At 49.3% G+C, this 16,221-nt stretch overlaps 1 protein-coding gene across 9 annotated transcripts in view; it reads right to left on the bottom strand.

Moving 5' to 3' along the window:
• Positions 1–315: 315 nt before the first annotated feature.
• The window catches only part of LOC130681155 (CD177 antigen-like), a 30,309-nt gene continuing 14,403 nt past the window's right edge, over positions 316–16,221 (bottom strand). For 2 of the 9 annotated variants that reach the window (XM_057493538.1, XM_057493541.1), the window contains 7 exons: positions 8,185–8,325; positions 7,739–7,920; positions 6,609–6,725; positions 3,928–4,067; positions 3,047–3,232; positions 2,775–2,909; positions 316–2,509 (listed from right to left, as the gene is read on the bottom strand). In XM_057493538.1, coding sequence (XP_057349521.1) covers positions 2,268–2,509; positions 2,775–2,909; positions 3,047–3,232; positions 3,928–4,000 — 636 coding nt within the window. In that variant the 5' untranslated portion in view covers positions 4,001–4,067; positions 6,609–6,725; positions 7,739–7,920; positions 8,185–8,325 and the 3' untranslated portion in view covers positions 316–2,267. The other 7 variants (XM_057493539.1, XM_057493543.1, XM_057493540.1 and 4 more) reach the window with 5 other exon arrangements.

Raw genomic sequence — 16,221 nt, 5'->3', positions numbered from 1 at the left:
GGCATTGATTGGTACACATTTCCCTCTTAATAGTGCTTTTGCCCAGTCCCATAAGTTTGGGTATATTGTATTTTTGTTTTCATTAATATAAAGGTATTTTCTAATTTGCTTTCCATGCTGTGGTGGAGGGGTTGTTTTCACAAACGTTTTTACAAAGACAGCTTCTATGATATTCTGATACAAATTCTTTGTACCTAAGTGTGCATTTTTGTACAGTATATAGCTAGGGATGGAATTGCTGGGTCATTAAGGTATGTGTATCCTCAGCTTTATTAAACAGTGACAAATTTTGTCAAAAAGTTAAATCATGCTTAGTCTGTTCTTTCTTTTTTTAATTTATTTTTATTAAGGTATCATTGACATACACTCTTATGAAGGTTTCACAAGAAAAATAACATGGTTATTACATTCACCCTTACTATCAAGTCCCCCCCTACCCCATTTCAGTCACTGTCCATCAGTGTAGGAAGATGTCAAAGTCCCTATTTGTCTTCTCTGTGCTATGCTGTCTTCCCCATGACCCCATACACACCATGTGCACCAATCATGATACCCCACAATCCCCTTCTCCCTCCCTTCCCACCCGTCCTCCCCCACCTCTCCCCTTTAGCGACCAAGTCCATTCTTTTTTAATATTTTCTGGCTTTTACCTTGGAGAGGTAGAAAACTCCCCAAATACAGCAGAGTCCTTTACGTGCTGGGCAGCTAGAACACGAACTGTGCCCATCATGAGAATTTCCCCTGGGCCCTCCAGGTGGCGATGTCCAACAGGGAGCGGGACATCCAGGCCTGGAGCTCAGGAGCCAGGTCCTGCTAAGAGCTGGAGACTTGAGAGGCACGTGCTTATGGAAGAGAAGTCATGAACGGGGAGTGGAGGGCTTGTGGGCAGTGAGAGGAAGGAGCCGGCACAGACCCTGGGGAACAGCCACATTTAAAGGTTGGTGAAGCAGCTGAAAACAGGAGTGACGGGCAGGATGATGTCTTCCAAATTCACCAGGTTGGGGGTGCCAGGAGAATGTGATTAAAAGGAAAGGCGCCTCTCAACCCCCAAACCCTCCACACAGGTAGAAGAGGGAATCAAAGGCAGTTGTATGACTGACTGAGCATTAAAGCCAGAATGGGATGAGCATCACAGGCGATCCACTAAGAACTACAAAGACAGAAAGAAAGCTGACCCCTTATGTGGCCAGGCAGACAGAAGCCATTACACACACGCTGTCAAGATAAACAACAGCTAGTCCTCAAGTAAGAGGACTGGACAGCACCATCTGTCACCCGTACTTCATCCTAAATTCACCTGGTAATGGGGTGGCCGCCTGTGTCAGCGAATTGGCTTTCTCCAAAGGAAAAATGAACTTCTCATATTTTGATGCAGATAGTTTTGCAACTTGGAGGGGCCCGCCTGACTCAGGCTCCTGCCCCCCCCCCCCGGGAGACAGGGGTGGGACCTTCCTTGCCATTACATTTCAGAGCTGGCAAGAGGCTATTTAAATTTTTTTAAAGATTTCCATACACCTCTCAGAGATAGAGAAAGAAGTTCAATGATACATTTTCTATAGAAAATGCTCTGAAATAAAGGGGGATCTCTTTCCCTTTTTGTGCCAGGGAAGATGAAGTTTTCTTTCCTTTTTGATTTGCATTTACCCTTAGGGGGCTGATGCCAGGAAAGTACAGTGTTGGGTCAAATGCCGCAACACCAGCCTGAGGAGCACCAGGCAAGTGTAGCAATGGAAGAGGATGTTGGTGACTTTGGTAAGAGGGATGTTCGAGAAGGGGGCGATGGAAAGCGGGCAAGGAAGGGTGAGTGGAAGGTGAAAAAACAGAAGCAAAGAAATGTATCCAGGCAGCTGAAGATACGTGACTGAGAAGGGAGGAGGCGGTGGCAGGAAGAATAAGCCAGGAAGTGATTTTCTTTCTTAAAGTGGCTTGGTAGGACTTGTAGGAAGGGGGACAGAGCCAGTGCAGAGGGGAAGGCTGGCGACCTGACCCACTCTTAGATCTCTGGGTGCCCTGCCCTCCCCTCACGTAGAGAAACCCTGTGTTGGGGGAAAGGATGGTGTGTTATCAGACACAGGTGGCCACTGCTTGAATGTCCATAGGGCAAGTTCAATGTTCCCAAGCCCCTCCCTAAGTGGTTATCAGGTCATAAAGTGTGTGGGTGTGGGTGGGGATAATAATACATGGAGAGGACTGGGAAATAATTCAGCATCCAAGGCTGGTCCCGTTATGAGTTCAAGGGAGGGTTGGGTGCAGAGGTGTGGCAGGGGCTAAGAATCATCTGGAAATAGGTTCAACACGGAGGGTTCCCCATACCAAAGGGCTAAAAATACACCAAGGCCAACAGCCCAAGCCAAATAGAGGGGAGGGGAAGCTCTGGCTTGGGGGAGAGTTTCATTCCCATCAGAACTCTCATGTACAGAGAAGACCCCAATATCACAGGTATGGTTCAACAAGGAGCCAGAAGGCTGGGTCATGCAGCCCTGAACGTTCACTGTGTAGGACGCCCCACCTAGAGAGTGAACACTGAGTCAGAGAGGACTCAAAGTGGGCCGCTGAACCTCCTATGGCCTGGGAGTCCCAGACGCTCCCCCTCCAGCCTCAGACCAGGAGACCAGACTCTCAGTCCCCTCCTCCCTGAGACCTAGACATTTGGGTTCCCAGCCCCCTCCACCCACAAACCCATGAGTCAGGGCCTCATGCACCCTCCCACCTCAGAACCAGTGAATCCAGGACCCCAACACCTTTATCTTTGGAACCTGCCCTTCAGTACTCACCTCCATTGAGACGAATGTAGCCACTGTAACATTGAGTGGTGCCCATAGGACACGTGACATTTTTAGAATTTTCTGCACAGGTCCCAGAGACCTCCACACAGGCAGGACACTGCAGGTCTCCTGGGGCAGGCACAGCTGGGGAGCAGAGAGAAAGCTGGGGGTGCACAGCTCTGCTCCCAGGTGCAGCCACCTACCCTGAACCTTGGAGTCTCTGTGACTCTGGGGCCCATCACTCTGTCCTTGGTCCCAGCCGTCCCTCTGGGATCCCATACCTGGATGGGGGAGGGAATTCAGCAGGATGCTGGTACTGTTGGCCCTGTTGCAACCGTCAGAGGAGCAGAGCTGGGCGTAGGAGGCGATGAGCATGCCAGGCGGCCCCGAGTGTATGGAGATAGTGGGGGCATGCTCCATCTGGTCCAAGCTGCAGCCTTTGCTCCCCAGGATGAGTGACGTGTGTCCTGAGGGTGAGACGGCAAAAGCTGGATTGGGAGGGAGGCCGAGCCCCAGGTTCTTCATCACCAGCAGGCAGGCAGAGGGTGGGCTCAGCATCCCTGATTACAAGAGCCCAGGTCCTGCTGAGTGTGGGGTCCAGGCTGGGGCCGGTGCCTGAGTCCTCCGCAAGCTCTGCCACCTCTCACGGTGTCGCTCAAATGTCACCTTCGGAGTGAGCCCCGAGTACCCATTTTCAAATCACAACCTTCATCTCACTCTCCCTTTTCCCTCCCTGCTGCATCTCTCTCTACAGCTCTCACCTGCCCATCCATATCTTACGTCTTGGTTCTTTGCTGTTTTCTGCTATCCTCTGTGCTTAAAGCTGCAACGACGCAGGCACAGTGGGATCTGAAGTGCCTACAACATGCCCTCCATACATTAGGTGCTCAGTAACCTTGAGTGAAGGTGTACTTCCCCGAGGTTACTCTGGTGGGTGGCTCTGTGCTCAGCCCTTCCCCTGGACCGGCCCCTCTATCCTCACCATCACCCAGCCAGGCAGGAGGTGTTCTTGCCATCACCTTGCCCTGTTTTCAGGCTGGGAAACTGAAGCACATAAGAGCAAGAGTTGGGCTTAGAACTCCTGGCCTAAGGGGAATCAGGCAGGAAATGCATGGGACAGAATCCAGGGTGGGGAGACCCCAGGCTTGTACAGCGAACTCACCTACATCTATGAGCAGAAGCGTCTCCTGACACACCTCCGCAATATCACAGGTCTGTTGCCTCTGTGGGGCCATTTGACAGGTTCATGAGACAGGTTGTGATGAGTCCACTGCATGTTTCCCTGGTGACAGGTCAGTAAACCTGAGGAGGAGGAATACCAGGGCCTGTTCCAGCCAAGGGCCCAGCCACGTCTGTCCTTCCTGGTGTCATGCTTGGAAAGGTGATCACATCCTTGGGTTGCAGTCCTGGTGACCTGGCCCCAGTGTCCCCTAATCTCACATTGATAAAACATTGGAAGGCAGAGTTCCACTCCCATCCTTTAGGCTGTTTTTGTTCAAACACCCGCAGAGAACTTTACCTGATGCTACTGGAGGAAGGCTGCTTCTGCCTTTGGGATGAGAGAAACTGTGGCTCTTTCTGAGCCTGAGTCTGACTAACTCTGCTCCCCTTTCCGGGCATCAAGGTCCTCACCAATGAGGACAATGAGGAAGGTAGCTTCATGCCATATATTTCTTTTAATGGGAATCGCTATATTCCTAACAGAAGTACTCCATTGCCACATGTGCACTGGGCACTTCCTCGGTGCCCAGCTGTCCCGCTCCCTGGCTTAGCCCATATAAGCCTCCCAAGGGGCTCACTTCACCTGGACTCCGTCATTCCTCACAGCCACTCCCATCGTCATGCCCATTTTCAAGATGGGAAACAGAGGCAGAGGACGGTTACGGTGCTTGCCCAATGCCCCACCACTAGTCTCTGGCAGAGCTGGGCTCAGAACTGGCACTCTGGTTCCTGGGGTGAGTGATGGGCAGACAGGCGGATGACCAGCCTCGGCTTCCTCGGCCCCTGTGGGCCTCAGGAGCGCAGTCGCAAACCCGTGAGCCAGGACCTTGTGAAGGCCACCCCATGAGCCCCAGGCAGGCGTGCCCCGGTGCAGAAGCTCCTCACCGAGATGTACCAGCTGCAGACGTGTGACCTTCTCAACAGCCCCATGAAGGTGGCCACTCATTTCCCCACTTCACAGACCACAAACTGGCCCGAGCCTGGGGCGCACTCCCCAGCCCCCATCTTCCCCATTTGGGCCACAACACCTCCTTCTTGCACTTGCTCATGGAAACTGCTGGAGCTCTTGACAGTCCCTTTCCCTCACACCCCACGTTGCACCCATCAGCAGATCCTTGGCTAAAACTGGAACATACTTCTGGAACCACTTATGAACTACGTCCGCGGCTTCCTCCAGGGTCCCAAACCCCTTGGTTCTAAGGTGCTTCGTCCCGAGTCTCCCTGTGGGTCTCCCACCCTCTCCCACCTCCCCAAGCTCTGTCCTCCACCAAGCAGCCAGAAGGATCCTCAGAAAAGGTAAGGCGATTCACCTCTCTCTGCTCAGAAACCTCCAGTAGCTCCCCATTCCGCTCAGAATAAAAATTCTAAGTCCTTAAATGGCCCCTAGGCCCTCCTTGCTTGGGCACCACTACCTCTCCATCCACACCCTGCTCTGCTCTCCTGGTGACACTGCTGGAGCCACTCTGGCCTCTGCACTCTTCCTTCAACACACAGCAGGCGCTCGCTCACCCCAGGGCCTCTGCATATACTGCCCTGCCCCCAGCTGTCTGGATCATCCCATCCTCCCTGAACTCACAGAAAGAGGCTCAGAGAAGTAATGATCCCCAGAGCCCATTCAGTAAGAGCCCAGCGAGGAACCGCATCTTTCCAATCCAGACACAGGCTTTTTTGGGAGGCTGTGCTCGCCCAAACTTTCACCCCACCGCTCTCCTGGAACAACTGCCAACGTCCACAGGAGGACAGTCAAGGCTGCCCACGATCCAGGCCTCGGTGCTTCCTCAATGGGCTCCCGCCTTGGCCTGTTTTGGGCAATCTGAGCTCTTGCACCGGGCCTTCCCACATCCCATTTCCTTGGCAGGAGCCGTTCTCCCATCCCCCGGAATGGCTGCCTCTCTCCATTTGTCGGGGTTTGGGGTAGTATGGGGTATGTGTTATGTGCCTGGTACGCTTGTCTGCTGAGTAGTGTGTGTGTATGGCCTGTGAGCAGTTGTGTGTGTGGTGTTATGTGGTAGATGTTTGTTGTGTGGGTATGGCATGGTGTACAAGGTATTGGGGGCCCTCCCGGTGTCCCCATTTGGCTGCTGCTTTCCCTGTCACAGTGAGGCCCTTGATTCTCTCTCTGGTCTTCTATCCCCAGCAGCAGGCCTGCTGGGGCAGCCAGTCCCCTGGGTGGGGATGAAGCTGTGGTGGGAGCAGGAGAAGGGAAGTGGAGGCCCAGAGTTACCCAAGTCAGGGGTGAGGAGAGGCAGGACCAGCAGCACTGAGGGATTCCCAGTCTGAAGCCAGGAGCAAGAGCTCCTGGACTGGCTCGGGCACCAAAGGGTGGGGCATCCGGCCCCCTGTGCCCCTCTGCCCTCCTCCCTGCTCCCGCTGCCCTCCCACCGGGACGCTGGGCTCTGTCCTATTTACCTGTCCCCTGGGCCACATGCCTCACCCTGCCCCTCAGCTGGACACCTCCTGGCACCCCTGGAGAAGTGCCCACTGGGAGCATCCTGCCCTTTGCCTACGCGTCTAAGTGACATGTGGGTGCTGGCCTCGGGATGGGTTTGAGGGCAGGCCTTCTCCAGGGGCCCGAGCCCGGCTGCACTGGGGTCACGGCCCGGCTTCTTGTCAGGTCCTCACCTCTAGGAATGCAGTTCTCAATCATTACCAAGGGCCCGATATGCTGAGTCCCTTTAAACAAGTTGCAGCCTTCTTGAGGCACGCATCCCTGGATGCTGACACTGGTTCCGATGCCCCCTGTGGAAAGAGGAGAGAGGGAAAGAGGGAGCCGCTGCCCCTGGGACCATCTAACCCTCCGCAGGGGCCGCAGCACCTGGAGCCAGGCCCGCCCTCCCCCAGGCCCCAGGTTCAGCGGTCCCCCTCCCCAAGGCTGATCTTGGTCCTCAGAACCCTTCCCCTGCCCCAGTTAGTGCCCGCAGGGACCTGAATCCTGGCTGACCTCCGATAAACCCCAGCTCCCCACTGCAGCAGTGGGTGGTCCCAGCTGGGCAGGTCTCCTCTCTGGCAGGCCTACAGCTTGTGGGGATAAGCAGACCAGACACCTCACGGATACTGGGACTGGGGGTGAGACTGGACGGGAGGGCTGAGGGCTCTGGACTGGGGTTGGGGGCCTTTTCCCCACCTGCCTTTTGCTGGCCCAAGAATCAGCTTCCCTATTCCACCCCCGAGTGCCCACCTCGGGCTCCTGTCCTGCTGGCCTCAAGCTGGGCATTAAGGACGGCTGACTGGGGAGGGGCAGAGAGGGAGGGGACAGGAGGCCTGGGGAGGGGCACCTGGGACTCATATGGGGGGACACACGGGGAGGCACACTGTGGGAGGAAGCAAGGCTTCACCCCGAGTGCCACTGAACAGTCCATGAAACTGGTAACCCGAGGTCACGAACTATTCCACAGAGCACAGAGGATCTACACATCACCCCAAATCCAATTTGTGATCAAAGACAGGACAGCGGGAAGTTACAGAACAATTTGCCGAGGAAGAGGACACCCAAACCCTAAATAGCACATGAGTGAACCAAACCCAAAGGCAAGAGAATGGGCGCAGACACCAGGGCCGTGGGTGGAGTCTGAGCAGCTGGTGGGACATCAGGGTGTCAGCGCTGGTGGGGGCTCAGGACTGACAGGAGGTGCACTCAGGGAGGGAGTCCAGGGAGCGTGGGCGGGACGGAGGCAGGGGCACAAGGACCTCAACCCTCAGCCCGGGTTCTGCCCCCCTGACGGCCCCTTCCCCTCCCCTTGCTCCCTGGGCACCTGTGGGGGAGGGCAGGTCCCAGAGAGGAGGGTGGTGGGGAGGTCATTGCAGGCATCCTGGCGGCACACGCGGGTGTAGGAGATGACAGACACGCCGGGGCCTGGGTTTTGCTTGGTGATGTGGGCCTCGTGATCCGTGGCCTGGGTGCAGCCCTTGGTGAGCACTATGTACACTAGAGGTCCTGGATGGGGAGACGGGAACATGCCACTGGGACTAGCCCTCGTGTGGCCTGGAGGGAGGCTCTGCATCCTGGCCTGCGCTGAGAGGCTGGAGAGGAGGCAGCTGGGCACCCACAGGGGGGCCCCTGCTGGGGAGGCGGACAGCTCTGGGAATGAGGACAGGGGTCTCTGAGGCCTGCGCAGAAGGCAGGTGGGACCGGTAAGGGACAGGGAGGTCTCTGCCCAGCAGAGGGGACTCTGGCGTGGGGTCCAAGGGGCCTTCTCACCATCCTCAATAAGCACAAGCGTGTCCTGACAACCTTCATCTCCCTCACAGACTCTCTGGCCAGCCGTCCACTGGAGGGGCATTCAGGACGTATATTCCAGAGCCTCGAATGTCCCCTATTGATAGGTCAGGTCCTGCACTCCTGAGATGGGAAGGGCAGATCCATCTTAGTGCATCCTGCAGGGAAATGCCCTCCCTAAGGAGGGGGTCCTCACTCACCAGGCCACATGAGGACGGCACCCAGGAGGGGCAGCAGGGCAGGGCTCATGGTCAGGGCTGCTGGGAACTCTCCAACCTGCTCTTTCTCCCAGGAAACTAAACCCTTTATATCTAGCCTCACCCAGGGCAGCCCAGGAAAGGGTGGGGAAGGGAGGCCTTGCTAAAGGAGGCCTGGGCCCACCCTGAGTCTCAAGGGCTTAAAGACCAAGAAATCTGGGCCCTTCCCCCTTCTCCTACCCAGGAGCCCAGCCCCCAGCCCCTCCACAGACAGAAAATGAGGCCTCCTGGCCCCCAGCCCCACAGCTCCGGCTGCCCAGCCCGCCTTCCTCCTGAGCCCGCCATCAGTTTCAGCGGGGTTTGAGAGGGCAGTTTCCTCATCCCTCATAGGAACCTGGCCACCTTCTGGCCCAAGGTGGGGAAGTGGCCCAACCACCTGTGAGGACACTGTGCGGTGGGCATTGGCCTCTCCCTGTGTTCCTGCTCCCCTAACCTCTGCCCGCCGGAGTCCTACTTCTTCTTCTTCATCTTTCCTGCCTATATTGCTCACCTTTTCCTTGGGTTTTCAGGAACTACTCTTGGGCTCTTTCCTCTGCCCTCCCAGCACAACTAGGACCAGGGTCTCCACTTGCCTCCACCCAGGAGGGGGCTGGAGGCTGACTAAATACTTATGCAAGACTTGGGCTATGCTTTGACCAAGCCAAGTGTATTTGCCAGAAGGAGATGGAACAGCGTGTGCGAGAAAACCACATTTTCAGAGAAGAGCATCAGCAAACCCAGCCTCGTGTCTTGGCCTATTTCTGTGGCGTAAATACTCCTACATTGTCTCGTCTTAAGCTACCAATAGTTCTACAAGAAGCCTGGAAATGTCCTAAGTATTTAACAATAGGCCTTTGCAAACCAGGGCAAAGCAGCTCTAGCTCACTGGGTAGGGGAGAGACAGGGCAGGATCCTTGTCAGTGGGGCACTTGTCAGTGACGGCAAAGGCTGGATGTGGGGGGTCGCAGGAAGACAGGGAGAGGAAAGGGAGAGGAGAGGGGGGAGAACAGTAGAGCAAATAGTAATGAACAGGTATTGCAATCGTGTTTTTTTGACAACTCCCTGCTTTCTATTTTTATTTTTGTTTGCAAATTTAAAATTTGCCATATAGAAACACGTTTCTCTTCTCCACTGTATCTATACCACTAACCAATGTGAATTTAGTGCGATCAGTAACTATATATTTGAATGAATGAATACGGAGGAAAAGACGACCACAGAGCCCTCAGTAAATCTGTACATTATTGCTGTGTGAATGGCACCCTCCAGAGGTCTGGGTGGCCTTGAGCTTGTCCCTGGTGGAGGAAGGGAAAGGATGGGAACATAGGCACATAGGGTCCTAGGCAGTCAATGAAGCATCTTGTTTTTGTCAACAAATGTTCCCTGAAGCTGGACTTTGTGCCAGGCACTGTCCTAGGTGGAAAGATACAGGAAGACCCTCAAGAATGAGGCCACTGCTTCTGTTGAGCTCACAGCGCACTGAAAGAGACCGACACTAATCAAATACATGAGCACAAAATACAGTGCTGGGTTCTGGGTGGAGAGTGAGAACCAGCTGATGGGACAGTAAGTGACTGAGCTGGGATCATGCAGGGCCTCCCTGAGGAGGTGACATTTCAGCTGAGAGCAGAATGAAGACTTTGCCCTGGAAAGATATGTGGAAAGAGCATTCTAGGTAGAAGGAAGAGAAGGTACAGAGACCATGTAGTAAGACCAAGTGTGGCTTCTGTGAGGATTAGAAAGAAAGCAGTTAGCTAGACTGTAGTGGAGAAGAGGAGAGTGATAGATGATGAGAGTGGAACGGCAGGCCGGGGCCCAGCAGTCAGGACATTAACTTCCCCTCCTTGAACTCCATCATCATCTTCTGTAAAGTAGGTGTGATGATTATCCACAACTCATCAGCTGTGAGGAGGATTAAGATCTGTAACACAAAGTGTGTTCTCATTGAATGAGAAAAACAGTGAATATTCTCAGCCCTTAAAATGTTCTAACCCTAACAGGAGCCTCACAGCTGGACAGAAGCGTCCCGGTGCAATCAGCCCAGGAGCTGGGAATCCCGGGGAACTCCGGGCGCCCGAACCCCCTGGGCGGCAGCGCAGCTCTGAGGCCCCTCACGGCAATAAACAGCCTCCCGCCTGCTCCCTGCCGGCAGAGCGGCCACGCCCACAGCAGCAGGCCTCATATCTGTGCAGCTGCCCAGTACAAGCTGCTAGGCGGCGCCATTCTCCCAGGAGAGGAAGGCCACAAACCAGCAAGAAGGGACGTTCTCCCGGCTGACACACATGCCAGCTCCCCACAACTACCTCTATCACCATGAAAAGGCAGAAGAATTTGATCCAGACCAGACTAACAGAGACAACCCCTGAGAAGGAGCTTGGGGAGATAGACCTAACCAATCTTCCTGAAAAATAATTCAAAATAAAGGTCATAACCATGCTCATGGAGCTGCAGAGAAAAATGCAAGAGCTAATGGACAAAGTAGGGAGGGAGACTACAGAAATAAAACAATCTCTGGAAGGACTTAAAAGCAGAATGGACCAGATGCAAGAGGCCGTTAATGGAATAGAAACCAGAGAACAGGAACGCAGAGAAGCTGATGCAGAGAGAGTTAAAAGAATCTCCAGGAATAAAACAATATTAAGAGAACAGTGTGACCAATCTAAACGGAAGAACATCCGCATTATAGGGGTACCAGAAGAAGAAGAGAGAGAAAAAGGGGGAGAAAGTGTATCTGAAGAAACAACTGCTGAAAACTTCCCCAAAATGGGGGAGGAAATAGTCGCTCAGACCACGGAAGCACACAGAACTCCCAACTGAAAGGACCCAAGGAGGATAACACCAAGACACATGATAATTAAAATGGCAAAGATCAAGGACAAGGACAGAGTTTTAAAGTTTAAAGGACAAGGACAGCTAGACAGAGGAAAAAGTCACCAGAAAGTAAAACCCATCAGGCTATCATCAGATTTCTTAACAGAAACCTCACAGGCCAGGAGAGAAAGGCATGATATATTCAATGCAATGAAACAGAAGGGCCTTGAACCAAGAATACTGTATCCAGCACGATTATCATTTAAATATGAAGGAAGGATTAAACAATTCCCAGACAAGCAAAAGTTGAGGGAATGTGCCTCCCACAAACCACCTCTACGGGGTATTTTAGAGGGACTGCTCTAGATAAGAGCACTCCTAAACAGATGTCACCAGAGAAAATAAAATCACAGCAAAGAAAGCAGACCAAATACTAACTAAAGGCAAAAAATAAAATCAATTACCCACAAAAGCAGTCAAAGGAAACACAGAAGAGCACAGAATAAAACACCCAATATATAAAGAATGGAGGAGGAGGAATAAGAAGGGAGAGATATAAAGAATCATCAGACAGTGTTTATAATAGCTCAATACGCGAGTTAAGTTAGACGGTAAGATAGTAAAGAAGCTAACCTTGAACCTTTGGTAACCACAAATATATAGACTGCAATGGCAATAAGTACATATCTTTCAATAATCACCCTACATGTAAATGGAATGAATGCACTAATCAAAAGACACAGAGTAATAGAATGAATAAAAAAGCAAGACTCATCCATATGCTGCTTACAAGAGACTCACCTCAAACCCAAAGACATGCACAGACTAAAAGTCACGGGATGGAGAAAGATCTTTCACATGAACAACAGGGAGAAAAAAGCAGGGGTTGCAGTACTAGTATCAGACAAAATAGATTTTAAAACAAAGAAAGTAACAAGAGATAAAGAAGGACATTACATAATGAAAAAGGGGTCAGTCCAACAAGAGGATATCACCATTATAAATATATATACACCCAATACAGGAGTACAAGCATATGCGAAACAAATACTAACAGAATTAAAGGAGGAAATAGAATGCAATGCATTCATTTTAGGAGAATTCAACACACCACTCACTCCAAAGGATAGATCCACTGGACAGAAAATAAGTAAGGACACAGAGGCACTGAACAACACACTAGAACAGATGGACCTAATAAACATTTATAGAACTCTACATTCAAAAGCAACAGGATACACATTCTTCTCAAGTGCACATGGAACATTCTCCACAATAGACCACATACTAGGCCATAAAAAGAGCCTCAGTAAACTAAAAAAGATTGAAATTCTACCAACCAACTTTTTAGACCACAAAGCTACAAAACTGGATATAAATTGTACAAAGAAAGCAAAAAGGCTCACAAACACATGGAGGCTTAACGACATGCTCCTAAAGAATCAATGGATCAATGACCAAATAAAAATAGAGATCAAGCAACATATGGAAACAAATGACAACAACAACACAAAACCCAAACTTCTGAGGGATGCAGCGAAAGCAGTCTTAAGAGGAAAGTATATAGCAATCCAGGCATATTTAAAGAAGGAAGAACAATCCCAAATGAGTAGTCTAACATCACAATTATTGAAATTGGAAAAAGAAGAACAAATGAGGCCTAAAGTCAGCAGAAGGAGGGACAAAATAAAGATCGATGAAATAAATAAAATTGAGAAGAATAAAACAATAGAAAAAAAATCAATGAAATCAAGAGCTGGTTCTTTGAGAAAATAAACAAAATAGAAAAGCCTCTAGCAGACTTATTAAGAGAAAAAGAGAATCAACACATCAACAGAATCAGAAACAAGAAAGGAAAAATCACAACGGACCCCACAGAAATACAAAGAATTATTAGAAAATACTATGAAAACCTAAAAGCTAACAAGCTGGAAAAAGGAGAAGAAACGGACAACTTCCTAGAAAAATACAACCTTCCAAGACTGACCAAGGAAGAAACAGAAAATCTAAACAAACCAATTACCAGCAACCAAATTGAGGCGGTAATCAAAAAACTACCCAAGAACATAACCCCCGGGCCAGATGGATTTACCTCGGAATTTTATCAGACATATAGAGAAGACATAATACCCATTCTCCTTAAGGTTTTCCAAAAAATAGAAAAGGAGGGAATACTCCCAAACTCATTCTATGAAGCAACCATCACCCTAATACCAAAACCAGGCAAAGACCCCACCAAAGAAGAAAACTACAGACCAACATCCCTGATGAATGTAGATGCAAAAAGACTCAACAAAATATTAGCAAACTGAATTCAAAAATACATCAAAAGGATCACACACCATGACCAAGTGGGATTCATCCCAGGGATGCAAGGACGGTACAACACTCGAAAATCCATCAGCATCATCCACCACATAAACAAAAAGGACAAAAACCACATGATCATCTCCATAGATGCTGAAAAAGCATTCGACAAAATTCAACATCCATTCATGATAAAAACTCTCAAGAAAGTGGGTATAGAGGGCAAGTACCTCAACATAATAAAGGCCATATATGATAAACCAACAGCCAACATCATACTGAACAGCTAGAAGCTGAAAGCCTTTCCTCTGAGATCAGGAACAAGACAGGGATGCCCACTCTCCCCACTGTTATTCAACATAGTACTGGAGGTCCTAGCCATGGCAATTAGACAAAACAAAGAAATACAAGGAATCCAGATTGGTAAAGTAGAAGTTAAACTGTCACCATTTGCAGATGACATGATATTGTACATAAAAAAAACCCTAAAGAATCCACTCCAAAACTACTAGAAATAATACCGGAATTCAGCAAAGTTGCAGGATACAAAATTAACACACAGAAATCTGTGGCTTTCCTATACACTAACAATGAACTAATAGAGAAATGAAGAAAACAATTCCATTCAGAATTGCATCAAAAAGAGTAAAATATCTAGGAATAAACCTAACCAAGGAAGTGAAAGACCCATACCCTGAAAACCATAAGACACTCTTAAGAGAAACTAAAGAGGACACTAACAAATGGAAATTCATCCCATGCTCTTGGCTAGGAAGAATTAATATCATCAAAGTGGCAATCCTGCCCAAAGCAATATACAGATTCGATGCAATCCCTATCAAATTACCAACAGCATTCTTCAATGAACTGGAACAAATAGTTCAGAAGTTCATAAGGAAACACCAAAGACCCCAAATAACCAAAGCAATCCTGAGTAGGAAGAATAAAGTGGGGGGATCTCGCTCTCCAACTTCAAGCTCTACTACAAAGCCACAGTAATCAAGACAATTTGGTACTGGCACAAGAACAGACCCACAGACCACTGGAACAGACTAGAGACTCCAGACTTTAACCCAAACATATATTGTCAATTAACATATGATAAAGGAGCCATGGACATACAATGGCGAAATGACAGTCTCTTCAACAGATGGTGCTGGCAAAACTGGACAGCTACATGTAAGAGAATGAAACTGGATCACTGTCTAACCCCATACACAAAAGTAAATTCGAAATGGATCAAAGACCTGAATGTATGTCATGAAACCATAAAATTCTTAGAAAAAAACATAGGCAAAAATCTCTTGGACATAAAAATGAGCGACTTCTGCTTCAACATTTTCTCCCCGGGCAAGGAAAACAAAAGTAAAAATGAACAAGTGGGACTATATCAAGCTGAAAAGCTTCTGTACAGCAAAGGACACCATCAATAGAACAAAAAGGTATCCTACAGTATGGGAGAATATATTCATAAATGACATATCTGATAAAGGGCTGACATCCAAAATATGTAAAGAGCTCATGCACCTCAACAAACAAAAAACAAATAATCCAATTAAAAAATGGGCAGAGTAGCTGAACAGACACTTCTCCAAAGAAGAAATTCAGATGGCCAACAGACACATGAAAAGATGCTCCACATCACTAGTTATCAGAGAAATGCAAATTAAAACCACAATGAGATATCACCCCCCACCAGTAAGGATTGCCACCATCCAAAAGACAAACAACAAATGTTCACAAGGTTGTATAGAAAGGGGAACCCTCCTACACTGCTGGTGGGAATGTAAATTAGTTCAGCTACTATGGAAGGCAGTATGGAGGTTCCTCAAAAAACTCAAAATAGAAATAACATTTGACCCAGGAATCTCACCTCTAGGAATTTACCCTAAGACTGCAGCAGCCCAGTTTGAAAAAGACAGATGTGCCCCCATGTTTATCGCAGCACTACTTACAGTAGCCAAGAAATGGAAGCAACCTAGGTGTCCATCAGTAGATGAATGGATAAAGATGTGGTACATATACACAATGGAATATTATTCAGCCGTAAGAAGAAAACAAATCCTACCATTTGCAACAACATGGATGGAGCTAGAGGGTCTTATGCTCAGTGAAATAAGCCAGGCGGAGAAAGACAAGTACCAAATAATTTCACTCATATGTGGAATAGAAGAACAAAGGAAAAACTGAAGGAACAAAACAGCAGCTGAAACATAGAACCAAGAAAGGACTAACAGTTACCAAAGGGAAAGGGACTGGGGAGGGAGGGAGAAGTGAGGGGAAAAAAAAAAGGGAGCCATATGATTAGCATGTATAATATTGGGGGGGGCACAGGGAGGGCTGTGCAACACAGAGAAGACAGGTAGTGACAGCATCTTACCGTGCTGATGGACAGTGACTAATGGGGTAAGTGGGGGGGACTTGGTGAAGGGGGGAGTCTACTAAATATAATGTTCTTCATGTAATTGTAGATTAATGATACCAAAAAAATAATAATAATAAAAGAGAAGTAGGAACCTAAACATTGTGATGACAGCACGAGCAGTGGCTTAAGGCTTTAGCTTTAACGTATCTATCATGCTGGGTGCTACTCAATGCTTTACATGTACTAATGTTATCAGCATTAATAGTTCATCTGAGGAAGTTCTGTGCCCATCTTATGTTA

The sequence above is a fragment of the Manis pentadactyla genome, chromosome 15 (genome assembly GCF_030020395.1).
Source record: "Manis pentadactyla isolate mManPen7 chromosome 15, mManPen7.hap1, whole genome shotgun sequence".
In the NCBI taxonomy this organism is placed as follows: domain Eukaryota; kingdom Metazoa; phylum Chordata; class Mammalia; order Pholidota; family Manidae; genus Manis; species Manis pentadactyla.
This window is presented reverse-complemented; position numbering and strand designations above follow the sequence as displayed.